This window comes from Equus asinus, chromosome 23 (genome assembly GCF_041296235.1).
Source record: "Equus asinus isolate D_3611 breed Donkey chromosome 23, EquAss-T2T_v2, whole genome shotgun sequence".
Lineage (NCBI taxonomy): Eukaryota > Metazoa > Chordata > Mammalia > Perissodactyla > Equidae > Equus > Equus asinus.
In genome coordinates this window covers 48,745,263-48,765,654 of record NC_091812.1, presented here as the reverse complement: position 1 = coordinate 48,765,654, position 20,392 = coordinate 48,745,263, and the positions used below count along the sequence as shown (strand labels likewise).

The 20,392-nt window shown below is 38.4% G+C and overlaps 1 protein-coding gene across 15 annotated transcripts in view; it reads left to right on the top strand.

The window, feature by feature from the left end:
- BNC2 (basonuclin zinc finger protein 2) overlaps positions 1–18,943 on the top strand; it is a 416,429-nt gene extending 397,486 nt beyond the window's left edge. For 6 of the 15 annotated variants that reach the window (XM_044757040.2, XM_044757043.2, XM_044757045.2 and 3 more), the window contains 2 exons: positions 222–287; positions 15,707–18,943. In XM_044757040.2, the coding sequence (XP_044612975.1) occupies positions 222–287; positions 15,707–16,367 (727 nt within the window). In that variant the 3' untranslated portion in view covers positions 16,368–18,943. Of the gene's footprint in view, positions 1–221; positions 288–14,096; positions 14,131–15,706 lie in introns of all 15 variants that reach the window. The other 9 variants (XM_044757044.2, XM_044757041.2, XM_070495522.1 and 6 more) reach the window with 6 other exon arrangements.
- The last annotated feature ends 1,449 nt before the right edge of the window (positions 18,944–20,392 follow it).

Genomic DNA, 20,392 nt, shown 5'->3' with positions numbered 1-20,392 from the left:
CCCAGTAATGCACGCCATTGTTCTCTGTGCTCTGTGTATGTGTGTGTTTGTTTTTCCATGCATCTAGGTGTGAATAAGTTAACTATGTACACAGTCCCCTGCTTCCCCGTGAACCTTCACTTAGAAGCCGCAGCTTCTGTTATTTATATTTCTGCTTTGCCTTGTGGCTTTTTAATTAAGTCAATATAATATCTTCATACACACATATTTATCCAATATAGAAACAGAAATTTACGGATGGAAAGAACCATAGGTCCAGGACATCGAGACAGCCTGCATCTCTGTAGGTATAACCAGAAATGTTATCATTCTTACATGAGTATTTAGTGTGTCCTTGAATTCTTTAAGAGTCATAAAAATATCAGAAGAAAATGGACCAAAGTAATTGTTAATATGGGGAAATGGTATGGCGTTGTGGGTTTCTTTATTTTAACTTCACAATGTCTTTGAGTACATCTCTAAAATATAGACCATCATGGGAATTATGCACAGAAGGAGAGACATGCATCTACGTTTAGGATCAGTTAGAATATGTTATGTCCAGCCTTCAGATGACATCACACCTTAGCTATGTAGCTGCAGCTCTGAAACAGTTGGGCTTAAACAGAAGCAGCTGGTCCTAAACCTACAATGTTCTTTTTCAATCCTAAAGAAAATGTAATATAAATGGAATGTGTCAAGGTGGTCAGTGGTGGGGTAACACAGCTATCTGACACTTGTGGAGATAAGCTTGTGAGCAGATCATTTACATAATACACGAGCCCAACTAGAGTTACACGCCAGTTAGTTCCTCCTGTTGTATTGGATGTGGTTTTTTGGTTTTATGTTGTCTTTCTAAAATATTTTTAGAGAAAATTTTATTACGTGGTAAAAATCAGTATATGTAGAAGAAACAAAATTAACTAGGAAGTTTCCAGATAGCCACCACCCAAATTCTAGTGCTTATCAGTTGGGTAGTGTTCTTTGACAAAGTAATGCATTATAAAAGTACCACTGAAAAGTAGTGACCTGCCTCTAGAATACTCTGTTTTGTCCTCATATTTAGAAGATCAATCTTTTCTAAAATAAAAGTTTAAAAAAGGGGGCTGGCCCCATGTCTGAGTGGTTAAGTTCACGCGCTCTGCTTCAGCAGCCCAGGGTTTTGCTGGTTCAGATCCTGGGCGTGGACATGGTACCACTCATCAGGCCATGCTGAGGCAGCGTCCCACATAGCACAACCAGAGGCACTCACAACTAGAATATACAACTATGTACTGGGGGCTTTAGGGGGAAGAAGAAGAGGGAAAAAAAGAGAAGATTGGTAACAGTTGTTAGCTCAGGTGCCAATCTTTAAAAAAAAAAAAAGTTAAAAAAAATTCTCCATTGTACTAAAATACAAGGGGCTCAATCCATGAAAAGCAAAATTTCTGGGAAAAATAAGTGACTTTCTTTATACAACTCAAAGCATTCACCATCCCCTCTCCCCACTCCCACTTACCTTTTTCTGTAAAAATGGTTTACGGTCACAAAGTTATTTTCAATTCTGAGTTAATCATTGACAGTTCCAGAATACAGCAGACAAGAAGCTGTACTTGAATAATAAAATGTAATACTCTACCCAACCCCCCCACCAAGTTTGTGAGTAATATTCATTCTTTTAAATTTGAAATAGTACACTTGTGATAATGAGGTTAATGCGTTGGATTTTTTTTTAACAAAAATAAAAGACTCATGAAAACCTGCATAAAATATTTATGGAAATGGAGTGTTTGAAGACAAGCCAAAATTTAGGCTTATTTGCATGAATTCCTATCACAATTTTAGTTGGTTTGCTGAAAATTTTGCAAGTCATAACACTGGAATAAATGATTCTGAGACCAAATGGCTACAACACCCAAGCTTGGTGCTTTCATTTATGTCAAACCACTAGAAAACACAAGCGCTTGTGTTTTTATGTCCTAATGCATAAGGAGGTACTGTTGAAAGGGTGGTTTGTCTGAGGAAAACCATTTATTGATAGAAGGAGAATATTTCAATCTCCATCTTTATTCTGAGGATTAGGAGCTTGGCTCATGACCAGCCATATAGAAGTTCAGACGAGTGTGTAGGATACTCTAGATGGGAAGAATAGTACAGATATTCTCCCGTGTGTGTTCAAGAGACTGCAAACCTTGGAAGACAGGGGATACATTTCATTTGGGGGAAATACCACATCACACCTAAACTTTTTAATTCTGGAATTTTGTTACATGATAAGCAAATTGAAAAAAACACTTGTACAAAGAAAGTTTTTTGATTCTCACTTGAAATTTTGCTTTTCAAGAAAACTCAGATCTTTTGATCCCAGGTTAAAAACTCAACAGAAACTCTAATACTTTAATTTTGAAATTTTTTTTTCTTAAGAAGAGAAGTGTTCATCCTTGTTGAGGTCCATGACTTGAATTAATATGTGATATAAGTTTAGCCACCTCAAAATAACCAGAAATAGTGATGCCATTGGGGTACCAGCCTCTTCCTGCATCTCAGCAGAGTGGACTCAAACAGAACTGTGCTCCTGTTTCAGCCTGTTATTGTCATTTTATCAACTAATGTCCACCTGTAATTTAATCTCCTTATTCACACAGCCTCTTGGATCTCATCCCTGACCTACCGTCTCGACTTACCTTCCTCTTTCGCTTCACTTTTACTGTATTAGTCATGAGAACCCCAGGAATTTTGTGTCCCTGCTTTTTTCCTCTTCAATTCACTGTGAAGCTAAGACAAATTTTCTTACCTTTCTCTGAGCCAAGAGACCTTCCCAAACAGAAACCTCCTTTGCCTTTAATCCTGCTGTCCTCAGGCCCATTTCTTTCCTCTCCCCAGAGTTTCAATGCATCCATCCTTGACTCTGCAATGTCTTCCTTGTGCAAATAAAGCATTAGAGGGGATTTTGAGTGGGGGCTGAAGTGTGCAAGGCTACAGGGTTACTAGGACGCCTGCGATAAAGCTAACAGAATAATCCTTTTCCTTCTGTTGATAAAAGCAGCCTTCTTGTCTTCAGGCTTAGAACACCTTACAGGAGTGATGCACAGGTCTTCTTGGGCCTCTTCCAAGGTGGTTGTCTATACGTGAAGGAGTTGGATTTTTGGTTTCCAGATAGGCATGTTAGTAAGATGGAAGTAGAAAGATGTTAAATACTGTGTTTTAGATTTGGCATTTAGTTAACAATGATTTCCAGATCTTTGGTTATGATCTTTCCAGATTTTATAAGATCAATGAAGGCTTTTTGAAAAGCAAAAATGTTCTTTGTCTAAAGTCACAAAAAGGGAGAAGAGAGAGAGAGAGTGGGGCACATGTAAGGTTTGTGAGGTCTGAGGATTCCGAGCACAGTGTGGAAGGTATCCTTTTCTATACAGTTGTAAATGCGTGTGAGTTTAATAAAGGCAAAAACAAAGAGGACCATTCCACACTAATGACAAAGAGCAAGCTAATATATGCAAAGTCCAATTCATCTGGTCACTAGGTGGCTATTAGAATAGTTTTTATTCTGAGTTTTAGAAGTGAAATGTAAATTATTTTCTCTGTAAAGAATTCAGATGCTAGAAAGTGATTTGCTAAAGTGTTTAAATGAATACTGGTAACCGTGTAGAGTAATAGTCCTGAAACTCTCTAGACACCTTCCTTTCTTCTTGTTTATCCTTTGATTTTTCTGCTACTAAGATAGTGTTCTGTCAGGGAACAGGGAGCTGACCCTCAGTTTTGAAGTATGCATATGAAATACTCTCTGGGAAGAAGAAATCTAGCTGACTGACCTAGACCCTACCATCTTCATAAAGGAAATTGTCTTGGAAACAATGTCCTTGTCAGAATTACCTGGACCTAGTTTACTTTTGGTCCTTTCTCATCCTCTGTCTTGAGTTTTGATCCCCAGGAGGGCTGAGTGGCCATGGAGTGGCCATGGATCCCTACATATAAAAGAAACCCGTTTATAAATTACATTTGGTTTTTATTCAGGAAAAAACCCAAATAAATAACCTTTTGTCCTCTTCCTTAAAATTCCTTATCATTTGCTAATATGTTAAAATCTACGTATATCAGTTTTAGTGATTGGCAATTTTAAAACTCCCTCAACTATAAAATGAAGTTTTGTACACAGAAACCGGATGATCTGGCACAGAAAGAAAGATTTTTCTCTTTGTTTTTCTTCTTAGATGAGTTTCGCCACCTTTGTTCCTCTTTTCTTCTGAAAGTAGTAGCCATTAATTGCCAAAGTTTCTTTTAAATTTTATCAGAATGGTAAGCATATATGTTTGATCGTCAAGGTAGAGGAAAGGTAATTCAGCCCCACGAATAAATTTAAAAACAAAATAATATTTGCTTTGGGTGATTTATAAATAAATATGAGGCAACCATTGGTGCCAAGTGTGAACCTTCTCTTTGATTGCTAGTTAAATCAGTCCAGATTTAAACATGTAAACTTCTTGATTTGTATAGAGTAAGACATCTGTATTTGGTTTATTAAAACCTGCTGATGTCTCCAGAACTAAATTTGTTCCTATATAGGCCTCTGGGTAGCTGTAGCTAAAAAGCAGAGATGTATAGCTTTTGCTTGTCTGATTACCTGACTTCCAGCCCTGTACAGGTGTGCAGGAATAAATTAACATGAGCTACCTCTGATGAGCCACTGCATACATTAACAACAGAGGTGAAGAAGCGAAAACATGCTACCTGCCTCCTGTTATCACCTTCGCAGCAGCAACATCCATTTTTCCCATCACTCTATGTTTGGAAACTTGTAGAGAACTTTTCTAAAGAGAGAGTTTCAATAAATACAGATGATTTCACTAGGCAATACCTCCACGAAATGAGCCACTTAGCACCATTTCAAGATAACTATGAGTATATTTGCCCTAATATAATTAGCTGTCAAATACAGTATGTTAATCCTCTCCAAGTACAAGAACAGAACATTTTAAGGCATCAGCTGTTTCATTTCCTATATTTTTGTCCATCAAACTGCAACTCGCCTCTTCCTGAAGGCTTTATAACGTGAAGTTGGGCAGGTCCTCTGACTTTTAAATGTTAGGAAGAGATTTTTTTCCCCGTTACTCTGGTTTCACAATACAGCCATCAGATCAATAGGTCTTTTGTACTTATCTCCATTACTTTCCGTCAAAGGCAAACAAACAAAATAAATCCCCCTTCTGAGTAATTGCTAGTTGTGCCCTCCTCAGGCGAAACTTTGGTAGTAAGATAAACTTCGGTGTCATTCCTGTCTCTGGGGTTCATTTTATAGACTGGGAGAAGAGCAATGAGCAAAACGGTCTCCTTGTATCATGGGGAGAGACTTTGTCAAGCCTAAAGTGAGCCTCCGATCCTCCTAATGACCTCCTGCTGGCCCAGCTGGATGTAAGACAAGCTCATTTAAGCCTCTGCTGACCTTTCACTCCTCCACTCCAAGAACTCCACCAGTCACTTGCACCAACCGGCATCCCAAACAGACAACAAAGCTTAATGGTGGGCGAATGACTTCCTTTTCATGATGCAAAGGTTTTTATAAATTTCTGTTGTTGGGAGTTACATTAAATCACTTGTAGCTGTATAACGTCCATTGCACAAAGATAATACTTCTGTATCCCCCTTATTCTTACCGTCCCTCAAAAGGAACAAGCTACTGCTCTTGCCAGCATTATCATGAAAATTCGGGCAAGAATATCATTTAGAGCAGAATGCGTACAGTGAGTGCACAGGCGTTATTTTTCATGGTAGCACCACTTTGAAAGGGTCGTCTTCCTGATTTCTACCTCCCGTGGGTCCACCACCATCTATCTGACCCTCCAATAGACTTTATTGCTATGAGTCTTTCTCAGACGTAATTATTCGTTTAAGATATTCATTTTTTTAAGATGGTCTTTTCTTTTTAAAAACCATAGGCTATTTCCCACTGGGGAGCAGATTGTAAGACTGCACACACGTATATTAACACTCATTGTCTTGGTCCTGGTAGGACTGGTTCTCTCTTTGGTGAGAGGCTCCTGGCAGCTCTCCTTGCTGTAAGTAATCATTTGTTGTTGTGCTAAGAGAAGGAAGACCTTTCTTTTCCTTTTGAAATTTCATAGTGAAGGTTGGGCTAGAAAGTGTTTCTTTTTTTTTTTTTTTTAAAAGCCTTCTCAGAAATAATTTAATGTTTTTGCCCTAAGACTCCCACAAGCTTCAAATAAATGAACGTGGCAGAATATGAAAGGACTTTACACTTGCCAAAAAATTACAGTGTCATAAAAAAGGGATTTAGTAACTTTGATTCTTGAGTGCCAAGATGTGTGTGTTTGAGGCGGGTGCGCACGAGAGAGAAGCAGGCTGAGAAAGAGGAAGAAAGAATACTTTTTAGGAAAGGACAATTTTTCTTCAGTTATTTAATATAAAACTACACTTAAAAAAAATACCTAGATTTTATGTCCTAATGCAAGCTGCTTGAATTAAAACAGGAGTTGTAAATTCCTGGTAAGAAGCTGTTATGCCTGAAATGTTAGTGATCTTAACTCTACTACTTTATGGAGTTTATTACTTCTTTTATTAACTAGGGGGAAAAATGTTACCCACTTCTAGTTTAATTCTTTTTCTTGCTTGCTCTAATTATTTTGACTTTACCTTAGGAAAAAAAAAAGCCAAGTGTTTCTAACTGAACGTATGTAAGTGATGCCTCAATTTCACTATTGCATGTATCAATCTGAATTATTACTAGCTATTCAAAAATTATGCTAACGTTCTGATCTAAATGCATCCACATAATATATATGTGTGTTTATACATAACACCCACATAAATAAGAATATCAAAAAGACAGATCATCCTTAATTGCCAGAATAGACATCTTCATCTTGGAAAGTGATGTATGAAGTTACTTTATCACGTTGATGGGAAATAACAAAATTTTGCAAGTAAAGGGAGACAGATTTGGGCAATGAGAACAACAGGCCTTCAGAAGGAAGCCTCTTTGGTCTGATGGCCAGCTGGGGGGAGCCACTAACTCCGCTGCCTTTTTAGTCAGCTCTGTCACTGAGGGGGCACTGGTGGGTCAGTCCGCTCACTAGTAATTGTGTTTTACAGACTTCTAAAGCAATTGGCTCAGTCAGTCCCAATTCAATAAAAGTGGAGAGCAAGAGAGAGAGCACTTTTGTTCTATTTTTTACTTGAAATTATTTCATTCAGCAGTCTGTCTTTTTTATTACCAGGACTTGACATTAGCACTCCAAGCTATATTAGCATCCATTTCAGCAGTTCAGTAATGGTATTAAAAAAACACTTAACTTCAACGGTGAATGGTTGTATGACAGTACCATAAAAAATCCACATTAAAAAAAAAAAAACTTATGTATTTGTCCCAGCAAATTATTTTTCACTTGTTTAACCGCTTCAAAACTCTGTTCTCGTGATGGGTATTCACGAGGACATTCTTGCTCTCTGGAGCAGCCAGCAGTGGTGCTCCGTGGATAGGGAACTGGGGAACGAGGAGAGGGAGGTCCAGTGGGGAGAGGGTAGGTAAAGATGGCTGTTGACCCTGTAGTTACATTACCTCCCATTCATCAGCAGAGATGGAATTGGCAACCTCAGAGCACCCAAGGTGAAATTCTTGGATCCTCACGCATGGCTGGGATTTGATTTTGAACCCAACACTCTCCAAACTTGGGAGCAAAGCCTAAGTACTTTGGCACTGCAGTGTGCTCATAAATGACTACATTAGGTTCTAAATTTTGATTAAACATTGAGTAATTAATCAATGGTAGACATGAAGCAGTTGGCAAGGTCCAGAGCTGCAAAATGTTTAAGACATAAAACATTACGAAGTAATTAGAATACGCTCCTTCAAGAGAAGGATTGCCTTCAATAAAGAGGTAAATGATAGCATCATGTTTATTGTGGACGTAGGCAGCCAGAGCAATATGATAAACTGCTGGAGATACACATATCAGTAATCATCCACATTATTAGTGCCATTAATCATAATTCCAAAAATATGACAGCAGCAGCCAACTTTTTGACCGATTTTGCTTCTGCCTGTTGGCCATTATAACTTCACTAATAGACTGCAGAGCTCCTGTGCGTGGCAGTTTGCATTGAGAATGGAAGGTTAATTATATTTGAGCTGCTGATTTCTTCTCTCCTTGGAAAAGGCTTAGCACTTTGACAGTCCCAGGAGCTCACTGTTGTTAAACCAGTAAAAGTACTTTATTGAAATTTTCTTTGTTGGTCAGGAACGAGGAGATGTTTCCAATGAGATATAAGCGCCAGGCTGGGATAGCCGCTAATGTTTCTTGCTCCAAAGTGATCCTTGGGCAGCAAGATGAATTCAGTGGTTTCTTTAGATCATTTTGTGCTCTCATTTCTCTTCTGCAGACAGGTAAAAATTTCAGCACTATATGGGGATATACCAGGAAATCCCACAAGATTAGTGGTAGTCTCAATAGGTAGATGTGGAACTAAGAAGTTGGGGGAAGTGGTTAGTAATGCTGGAAGAAATCAGCACTCTTTAATACAAAATTCTGCTCTTTTGGCTGTGCTTGTGTGAATAAAAAGTTAAAAAGATTTCACAAAATCATCTGAATATTTCTAAAAGTCAAAATGTTAAGTAGCATTGCTGGTTGGTTAACTGAGGTCTTCGTGTTTCTGCGGGTAGTTTTGACATCATTTAACCAAAGATATAAATTAGATTTTCTGTATTCTTTTTGTTTGTGTATCTTAAGTAGCTTCCTTTTCAATATGGAGTTCTAGGTAAGGCCATAGCTGAATAATAAAATACTGTCTACAAAATTCTGTCCCCTCCCTTGGGGAATTCATACATCCCTAGTGTTACCTTTTGAAAAGATCATAAATTGACCATTTTAATGATATAAAACATGATTGAATATTTAGTCTTAGGAAGTATGGCCTTTGGAGAAAGAGCTCAGAAAGAAATTGATGTTCCATGTCGTACACATTTGAAAAGAAATCTTACTTTTAAAATGGCAGGAAAATGTGAATATCAAGAGGAAAAATGCATTTTTATTATTTTGGAAATACGTCTTCTAAACTCTTTAAAGTCAGACTATAAAACAAGAGATGGCAGGCTTGAGGGTTAGTTCATCCAGGATAAATAGAAAACTCAAAATTATAGCTCAGATTTATTTAATTCCTTAGGAGATGCCAGGGTTTGTGGCTTTGCATTTTCTTACCTAACAATAGTAGTAAACTGAGCACCATATGAGCTGCCTGATTGAGAAAATTTGCAATGCTGTGAAAACATAATCCTCTTCACAGTGTAATACTCATCTCACATTACCGTGCAACAGGTACCTACTGAATAATCAGCACCCTCCACAAGCCCTGATGTGTCAGATACAACTCCAAAGGAAAATGGTTAGGGAACATTGGAACTGTTGGCTATCAATTCTGCACTTAACCTGAGCATCCAGCACACACACTTTGCATCTACCAATCTGCCTTCCCAAATGCCATTACTACATTAACATTTTTTATGCATTCCCCAGCAATGACAAATTGTTTTCTAACTGTAGCGCCAGATTTAGTATGCGAAAGACACGTTTGCCTCTGCCAACAAACCAATAATTCTCACTAACATCTTCAGAGTTACAACATTTATAAAGTTGCAAAGTGGAGTAAACAAACCATCTGTTTGGCTTTTCCATATATGTCATGCTTTCTTATTAGCATATTACGATTCATTTAGTAAACAAATTTGGTGATTTCGTTCACGTCAAAGTTAGGTCGGAAGCTTGAAGATGATTAACATTCCTGGGACAGGCACATTAATACATTGCTTCCTCGGCAAAGTTAAATGGCTTCTCGGGAGAGTTGGCCCTTGTTGACAAGATGAGACTGTCAATTTTGTTTGCCTGCCACATTAGGGGCCGTAAGGGGATGGCAGGCTCTGAGAGAGGGGAGTCATGTAGGCAGCATAATTCACTGTGAATTGAGAAAAGTCTAATTCTGATAAATGGTCGACCCCAATACATCCTACCTGTTATTACAACAGACGTGCCGTATCTGTGCAGTAAATTAGCTAAACCCCTGAAGAGTTTGGTAGGAGCTTATCTTCAAGTGAATAATTTGAATGTAGAGGAAACTGTCTGCGTGACCAGTATGGATGATTTGTTTTATATTGAAAGGGATTGAAGTGACTGAATTTCATACTTTTAATTTGCAAGAATTTGCTTAGCTTTTATTTCTTGCATTTAATATGTACTTCTTTACTTTTTACTTTTTTGAGCATTGTTCACTAGTATTTTACATTGAATTTTTTTCCCGAGCTAGGGATGGTTTTCAGATCTTCTGGAGAGAATCTTTAAATAAGAGCCTATAGAACAGCTACTAGTTTTGCAGTAATGTACTATCCTATCAAAAATGTCATTTAATTCACAGGGCTGTAAGCATCCGGTAGGGTGCTTTACCATTATTAATAAATGGTAAGATGAAAATCTTGAGTTAAGGACAACAGATAGTGTCACAGCAATCCAGGTAAAGGAATTAATGAGGGGCAGAGGTTTGAATTTTTCATTTCTATAGATTTGGATAGCAGATTACATTTCTTTTCAGGAGTATTGGGGACTCAATATCCCACAATACACTCGACTTGGCATCTAGATTTTCCCAGATTGGATATAAATTTCTCTCTCTATCCCTTTATACATATACAAACACACACACACTCCCCATATCTTTATGGTATCTGCTATGTATACATCACTGTGATCATTTTGGACAATATAATTTGATGAGCACGAAAGAGAGAGATTGTGTGTGTGTGTGTGTTTGTGGAGTGGCAGAAGTGAACAGAAAAATAAAGGCAAAAACTAATCAAAAATGAAGCCTCAAGTCCATTTCACTTGAGGCATTGTAATTAATTATCAAGTGTTTTGTTTCAATTCACTAAGTTTAGAAGGGCTCAAAACTGATTTAGAATTAAGAGTTAGGTATTGGACGACTCATGTAACCCATAGCTTGATCCACTCTTCAGTTTTGACGCCGCATTCTCATTTTCTAATTTGGTCGTGAGACTTTTTCTTTTTTAAAAAAAAAAGTTCCTTCCCTGTATCTCATAGTCAGAGTACAAACCTCAAAACACTTTTCCTTTTCAATGTTTTTAATTTTAATTTTTATGGTTAAACATTGCACTAAGTCAAACTGGGCATTTGAACAAGTTTGGAAAGGGAGGTATGAGAAAAGAGAAGCCCAAGACAGGACTGACTTTGTCTCTGTAAAGGGCACTTGGATTTATTTGACTGTGTTTGATGAATTTGGTGTCTGCTGTGGTTGCATGGTAAAATTTTCTTTCTTTGTTTTTTAGCTGAGATATAATTGACATAAGTAAAGTTTTTGTTAAAGAAACAGAAAAAGACCGGTAGCTGACTTTAGTCCAGTTAGCTGACACTCAGCATTTCAAAGAATAAGTTTGGTTTTATGACCTGTCCTATATAACATAGGCTTCGTTTCTTTTTGCTTTTAGGGGCAATCTTAGTCTTAGAGGCTTTTGGTAAACTCACAGTATGGAAGGGGTAGGAAAGGGTGCAGAGGGTCAGAGGAAACCTTTGTAATTCCACTCATAGCCCAGGTTATAGGAGCATGTTATGCCCCCGTGACGGGGCATTTCCTTGCACCACACCTAGGATATTAACAGGGTCGGAATTACCCTCTGCTGTATTAATCACTATCCTTTCTTAAATATTCCTTTACATGTTTCCAATCTTGGCATCATTGTTTTCCCTTCTATAGTGTATTTTGGGAAAAGCTTCTTTAAGACTCATGCATATTATTGATTGAAGGCAAATAAATGTACTTTTAATTATCTCCTATGTGCAAAGTATTCTACTTGATCTGCAGGAGACTTGAGATTGAATAAGATTTAGTAGTTTGTGTTCTTGAAAGTGACCACCTTGGGACTAAATGTTGGCCCGCTCTCTTAATGAGTGTAGTAGTCCTCATTAAGACCAGACCCCTGTTAAGATCAGATCCTTCCCCTTCTTCTTAGGAACTCATCTCTCTCCATCCCAGTCATTTTTTTTCCATAAGAGGAATTTTCCTCCTCATATCAGTATTGCCTACCTAGTCAAAGCAAGTAAAAACAGCCTTCACACTGCTTATGTTCTTGTAAAAAAGAGTAAGTTCTATACAGTCTAGATTTTTGTTAAAGATTATCTTTCCGTCTTTTCTGGAGATAAATATTCACAACACTAAGTCTGTTTTCTAGAAAAACCATCTCCATCTCTGGAGAACTCAAAACTGATTCCTGCATGGACTCCTTCTTCCACTTATTCCATACAGCTGCGTACTGCTTCCTCTACTAGGGGTCCTCCTCCTGTTTCCAGCACTTTCTGGTCTTCTCATTTTAGGATCCTTTTCTCTGTACATCTGATAGTCAGTAGGTGCAAGTTCTTTCTGTGTCGCTTCCATCTTCCTTTCTTTTTACCTCTTTAGTTCTGCTGATCCAAATAAACTTGTAAATTGCTGTTAACCCTAGGTCTTTGTATCTCCTCACGAGGACAGTATTTTATGACAGTAAATGGTTTGGATTGACTGATTCCAGAGTCCAACAATAGGTCTTTGTTAAAATCAAGCGCTGCCTTTTATCCATTCTGTGAAGGCTGAAGCTAACCTCTCGAGGGACAGGATCAGCACTCTAAAGAATTTCGGTCTTTCTTCTTTCCCTCCCTCTCTTGGTTTTCCCCTTTCTACCCCAGTAATACTGTGAGTTTGTTAGAAAATCTCCAAGCCCACTGTCATGAGAATGAACTAGCAGATTTTCCACAGCACATTCTTCCCATCCCCACTTCAAGTGTTTTGCATATGGCATTTGGGAGGATTATTAAACAAAAATGAAATAGATTAAGAAATGAACATAAAAGAATCAATTCTCTTGAACTGTGGTTGCGTAATGGAAATCGACTACCATGAATGAAGCCGTGTACTGAACTTATGAACAGCAGAGCTAATGCACTGCCATGAGTTCATCTTTATTATTGCATTACACCTGAATCAATTGATAAAGTAGCTTTTTTTTTAAAGCAAGGGATGGCACTTAATTGAATAAAAGTCAATGTAATTATATTAGCAGAGGCCAACAGTACTGCTGACAGCGGAAAAGGGACACTGTTGAACAGAGTGCCAGAGCTGGCCTTCACATTTCTGCACATCGTTTGGTTGACAGATATTGAGGGCTGGTACATCATCTAATTAGATTACAGATTTCTGTTGCTGTAAGTGAGAAATGAAGAGAAACATCTCTTCCTGGTAACATATCGGTGGAGATGTGTAATTTCACAAGTCATCTTAGGAAAGATGTGTCCATCTGGGTGATCAGTGTGTCCTTTCGTCAATGTTAATTTATTCTTCCTTATTCAGTGTGTCTCGATGTGACTGCTGTGTGTCTGGCTGCTGTTTTCTCAGCAGTGAATCTAGGAAGTGGTAACTGCAGATGTGTGAGAAGCAGCACAGAGTTCTAGATTACAGCTATCGCAAAATGTGTGCTTGTGAAATTAAGAAAGGGGGAGGGTGTTAAAAGTAAACAGAAGGGTAGGATTTTGTGAGCTGCTTGTGGATGGCAGACTGCTTTATCAATGGAGTAATAGTACATAGTGTAACATTCTGTTTCCACATTCTCGTAATAACTCGGGTAGTGTCATACCCACATGTCAGGGTAAAGACTTCACAGTAGGCATTTCCTGCACTCTGCTTAGCAACCTGCACTTGGAGTCATCTGCCATCTGACACCAAGGAAATAGGGAGCCGACTGTGTTAGAGCAGGGACCGTGGGGACAACTTCTGTTTATCATTCCCATATCCGCACACTGCATGCATCCGTGTAGAACTCATTTATGGATGATGATGATGCTGTGAATTTGGTTTATCTTAATATGATTTATGATTTTTGGATTATGCAGCTGATCTGAAAATCATCAAGACAGCATATGAGATGATCGCTTATGACAGAAAATGATTTTGTGATCAGAACATTTTAAATCCCTATTTTATTGTTTGTTTTTTAAAACCAGATGTCTAGAATGTGAATTTGTTTTCTCTCTCTCTCTCTTTCTCTCTCTTTTTCTCTCTCTGTCTCTCATTCTTGCTTTCTTTTGTGATCGATTTAGCAAAAGATTAGAAAGCTGATCTTATTATCACAAGGTAAGCTCAGCCTTCCTAAGCGCAGTGTGCAGAGGGCCGCTGCCCCACTGCCCCTTCCAACCGGAGTGCTATATATTGTCTTGTGTGGAAAGGTGGAGAAGTCTTTCCCACCTTTCTTGTCTCTGAGGCACATACCTCTCAACCATCTCTAAGAAATATTAGCCATGCCTGTCACCCAATGGAATGACTCATTTTGGTCTTCCATACTTTTTAATTATGATCAGGAGGTCTGTTGAACTTCATACTGGCCATTCTAGGTCATTTCTGTTATCACAATTACTTCTCCAAGATGTAGAGCTTCTGCCATTATCAAGAAGCTGTTATGTATCTGTATATTTCTGTATTGGTTTATTTTTTGGAAGGGTAGCCTTCAATTTAGGTGCTTGTCAAACCTGTGAGCCTTTGCAGGTGGAGAGAGGTATATGCCCAAGGGCACTTTAAAAGTAAATGGGGGTGTAAATACAAAGGCAATGTTTTCAGAGAGATAACAACCTATCAGGCTTTGTAAATCATGACATCCCTATGGATGCTCTGGGACAAATCCTGTCTTTTTTTATACAAGCAAAGCACTCAGTGAGTGGAGTAAAAGTTTTGCTTGTCTAAGAAGTACGGATTGTAGTTGTTAAAATAGAGGGACCGTATGTTATTATTGTGCTTGATTTTTTTTGTATTTATTGTGTGGTTTTTGTTTTGTTTTGTTTTGGGATGGGGTGCTTTTTTTTGTCCCTTTGAGCTTTTTCTTGTTTAGTGTGATTTTTTTTAAGGGTGGGTAGGTTTTTATTTAAAAAGCCAATTTCTGTTTTTCAGCTTTTGTTTTAAAGAATTAAATTTGGAAAGTTGAATTACTTGATGAAAACATTTTCAACTCTAAAATGCAGCAGCTTCTGAAAATAAGTGTATTTTACTATTAGATTTAGCTGAGATCCCAAATCAGTCTGAGAAAAGGGATTTGTGTTAAAGATAGTCTGTAACGCTATTTCAAATTGCTAATCTACTAAGATAATTTTTTTTTCTACCGAAAACTTAAGTGTAGGAAGGTGAGGGGGGACATTTCATTATTTTTTGAAGTTAAATCTAAATTATTGAGACCATTTACTTAAAAAAAAAAATGGATCCTTTTTACACCTCAAAGTGTGTGTTGTAGGAAAAAAGGGGGGTTTTGATTTTGTTTTTAGGTAAATTCAAATTATTCAGTTTAGACAAGCAGTTTCCATTCTTTTATCCTATTTAATCAATATTCTGAAATCTCTGCTATGAGATTCTCTGCAGCTGATGCTGCTATATAGTAGAACTAACAGAACAGTCATTGAGAAAAGGGTCATGGGTTTGCATCCATTGAAGAATTTTACTCTCTTCTAAAAATTACCTTAATGAAAAGCTCCCCTTCCTGCACTCCCCACTACTTTTTCCCAAATCCGGAGGATGGAGGGGAATGTTTGCTTTTATAATGGTGTAATTAGCAGTGAATGTGCTTATTTGATGCCTAGTGAAAGCCGAATCAATTTTAAAATGCTCTCCTTTTTCTCACCCCTCCCCACTCCCTCACACCTCCCCCCCTTCCCTCTTGTTTTCCTAGACACAGTGCCAACATAAATCTGCATCGTAAACTGTTGACCAAAGAACTCGATGACATGGGCCTGGACTCATCGCAGCCCTCCCTTAGCAAGGACCTCCGGGATGAATTTTTGATGAAGATCTATGGTGCCCAGCACCCCTTGGGGCTCGATGTCCGGGAAGACGCCTCCTCTCCCGCAGGGACTGAAGACTCCCACCTGAACGGGTATGGGAGGGGCATGGCAGAGGACTACATGGTCCTTGACCTGAGCACCACCTCCAGCCTCCAGTCCAGCAGCAGCATCCATTCCTCCAGAGAATCCGACGCAGGCAGCGACGAGGGGATTCTTCTCGACGACATTGATGGGGCGAGTGACAGTGGGGAGTCGGCACACAAGGCTGAGGCCCCTGCCCTCCCTGGCAGCTTAGGGGCTGAAGTTTCAGGATCTCTGATGTTCAACAGCTTGTCCGGGAGCAATGGTGGGATCATGTGCAACATTTGCCACAAAATGTACAGCAACAAGGGGACGCTGAGAGTGCACTACAAAACTGTGCATTTGCGAGAAATGCACAAGTGCAAAGTCCCCGGTTGCAATATGATGTTTTCCTCTGTGCGAAGCCGAAATCGGCACAGTCAGAACCCTAATCTCCACAAAAACATTCCCTTCACTTCAGTAGATTAGTCTCAGAGCGGACACTACAAATGCCAGCCCTCACCAGATGGCCAACATCTTTGAACTGCCATAGTCAGTGTGTGCTTGTGTACTTGGGGGGGGGTGTGCATGTGTGTGTGTATACACGTGTATGCCTCTGTGTCTACATATATATACACACACATACGTTTTCTTTAGATATAAACACTAGGTGCTTTTGAAATTTTCTTTCTTTTTCCTTTATAGTTTTGGTTAAAGGGTGGGATCTTTAATTTGGGGGCGAAAACAAAGTATCTTTTAAACACACGTACACACACACATAAAATGTGCAAGTAGCCCAAATTTTGACAGGATAATAATTCTTGGTCCTCTCCAAAGAGACAATTTGTTGTACCCACGACTGTTGCCTGCAAAAAAATAAAAGGGAAAAAAAAAGAAAAAAGAAACAAAAAAGGAACTTCTTATAGTTGTCTTCTGTGAACTTTAAGGTTTTGAGAGAATCTTCAATTAAAGCATGGCAGATTCATCTGTAAATATTTCGCCTTGAGGGGCCAATGATGTAAAACAATTGTATTGATGGTTGTTTAACTCTTTGTTTAATTTTTACAGTTACATCCAGCTGTTAGATATGCAGGAAAAAAATAGTTTGCTGGCTAGCTCTATTCATTTATGTTAGCATTAATGCGCATTTTTTTTTTTTTTTAAAACATGGTCTTGTTTTTACTACCTGCTAGATATAGTGATAAAGCGGTGCTGGCATGCTTTACAGCACAGATCTGATTTTTTAAAATGTCCTGTACTAGTACATAAATCCAGTCATGCACTTTTTTTCATACACTACAAGGGGATGTGTAATATCCACGCTTCTTTTTTATCCTTAAACTGTTGCCATACTTCAAGTAAGTGTCTTTTTAAAAAAAATTCACTTGTATAAAAACGGTCTGGTCAGTATGGGGCACAAATGCCAAACAAAAGTATTAGTGTTAACACAAAACTGCCAACTTTGCACAAGTTTCCAGAAAAGAAAATACAATTAGTCACTCAACATAACCACAGGCCAATTTGTTGGCCACCAGAAAACCGCTTTAACAAAAAAAAACACTTGGTGATTCTTTCAAGTGCCGAATGTTATTAGAATCAACATTGCATCCTTCTTGCTTATATGCTAAGTTACATAAAAGGAAAACAAAATTATGTGGTGTGAAACAGCCAAGGCATTTATTCTTTAGAGGCAGGATAATATTTCAGGATACAAAAGCCCAAATTACTCACTATGGAACAAAGCTGAATACAGTAAAAGAGTTGAACACTCGTTTCCAAGGACCTAACCCTTATCCTTTAAAAAGAAAGGAAAAGCCTGCGCTGGGTTGGTCTGTTGTATGGCTGTCTAATTTGTTGCAAGTTCTGCAGTGGTACTACGAGTCAGGCCCGTGTGACAGACAAAATCAAAAGGCGTGTCACTGCAGCCGGACTCGGCAGCTTTGAACACACGTGCTGAACCTGAACTGAGCAACACTCCTGTCTGCACAGCGAGAAGAAGGGGTTTTAAAGTAGGGTCTCTCGCTGCTCAGCGTCTTGTGTTTCCCACACGATTTGTCAGAGAGAAATGAAAGCGAGCCTGAAACCAAGCAATTGAGAGTGAGAAAGAGGGGGAGACGATGCTCCAAACCTTTTTTGTTTTGTTTTGTTTTGTTTCCGATGTTTACACATGTTGCCTGCGCTGGTTAACCACATCGGCAGCCTCAGCTACCACAGCGTGCTGACTGAATGATGGTATTCACTCAAGTTCAGTCTGCAGCCAAGACCATTAGTGTGTGCATTGCAGACCTGTTGTGTTGTCTTTTTTTTCTTTTTTTTTAAGTGGGGGGCGGGGGAGGGGGAGAGAAACCAGGAATATTTTGTCAAACAGTACACAATAACTTAAAAAGAATGTATTTCTTTTCTGCATTTAATGGCCTCAAACATTTCTCACATCGATCTAAAAGTTAGAAATACTCCCTTTGTTTTAACCTTTCACGTCATTTCCATTTTTCATATGTTTTGTAATTTTTTTTCTATGTTCACATCAGCATTCACTTCCGTTAAATTTGCCAAAGGAAACTGTTAATGTGTTTCTGTTGTTATTATTATTTCTGTAGGATTTATTGTACCTCACAGTATTTATTGTTTCCAAAAATAAGCATCATTAGTTGAGGATTCAGTATTTTTATTTGTGAAAATTTCCGAAACAATAGATTCCTAAAGATAAGCTAGACACGTCTAGGAGCTTTATCTTTTCATCTCCTTCAGAGGATGCTCTGAGGTGCATTGGAGTCCTCATTTGTTTTACAGTGAGGAAAGACCAAAAGTATTTGCAGTACAAAAGAAAACATAGCAAACACTATGTCTGTTAAATGACAAATGTTTACGGTAAAAAAGCTGAGGAATTAGTGATAACCATTTTTGTTTTCTTGTACTTTTGAATTCCCCAAAGTCTTAATTGCTTTATTTTGGTGTTGTGTTAAATTGAATAGACAGAGATGTTTTCCTTTGTTTTATACCATATAAGACTCTGTACAGTATGTTTGTGAAAGATGGAACTAGAATAATGAAAGTTTGTTTGCAAACACTTTGGTCCTCTTAGCCTTCTCTGTGTTGCGCTGCTGCCCTATAACAAGATGATTCGATTCAAAAAGGGTGGAAAAAATACTTTTAGTATCCCGGCAAAAGATGATGGAAATACTAGCTTTCAGAGTGTGTGTAGACTGAATTATACCTAGTTTTATAAAAATAACACGTTTGTATTTCAGCCGTTTGTAAAAGTTACACTCTTAGTTGAGATATTACAACTCATCCTGTACAAAATCAATGTTTAGTCTGTTTAATTTAATGTCAACTAAAAGGTCAAAGAGCCCTAGTGAGTGAATTACATAGCTGTCAGCAGGTCACACCAGCAAATGAACAGGCTTAGAGCAAATGTTTGTGACTTGCCACAAACCAGGCTAATGTGGAGAGCCAGTTAGAACAAGTCCAGAGGTGAAGTAATGAGATTCTCGAAGGAGAATTTCCCTGGCTCGGAAACACGAATGTGTTCACCTGCATTTTGTCAGAGAAACAGCAGTGAGTCCTGGACAGCTTGCCTTTTTAAGTATCTCCCCTCTTTGCTACCACTTCTCTGCCTCAAGTGCCCAATTGTTATGGTGGCCTTCCAAATGGGTGAACGACATTTTCCGATATAAAGCCTATTTGCTTGAAAGGGCAGGGGGAGTGAATGGAAGTGGTACATAAAGTGTAACATCATGAATGTACAATGCTTCTAGTCCCAAAGTGGTGCTTGGTCTTGGGTCTGTGCCTGAGTGCAGGCTTTGACTTAACTCTGAGTCTAGTTAGGATGGTGATGGCAAGGCTTCCTTGCAAATGGGCAGAATAAAGAGATCTGCTTTTTAGTCATTGAGCCCTTCACTTTGCCCATTCCTATCATTTAGTTTTTCATGGGTGTCTCCTATTGATTGTGAAAAAGTTTCTCTAGTTGCATCCACTCTATGCTGGCCGAAAATTAATTGTGATGCAGATTTTTATCCAGGCAGCTTTTTCCCATTTGATAGATTTTAACCAGAGTTTTGTCACAGGTACAAAATTAGGCAGTATTATTAATGTGCGTGTTCACTAGCTGGTGTTGAAATGTACTGTTTTGATCATTTTAAACGGTGTTTTTGTAAATATCAGAAAAGCTTAGTCCACTTTAAGGAATATCTGCATGCTGTGGAGGGGGACGAAAAAGAGCAAGAGAAAGGATAGATAATAAGCAATTTGGTTTTGAAAATGTGATAAAAAGCTTGACATTCTTTGTTCTGCTATTAATTCTATTGAAATAAGTCAACCTAACCTATACGCATTTCAGATCTTAGTCCGGCCATGCAGTTCAGCCTGATGCCTTTTAAAGGTGTTTAAATGTTTTCCCCCTCAACCTGATATCTTTTTTTAAAAAATGTTTTCAGCACAATAGTTCCACTGTCCTTGTAGTGTGATTCTTTTGGTCATGAATTTTCAGGCCCTTCCAGTAAAAGGAGAAAGGC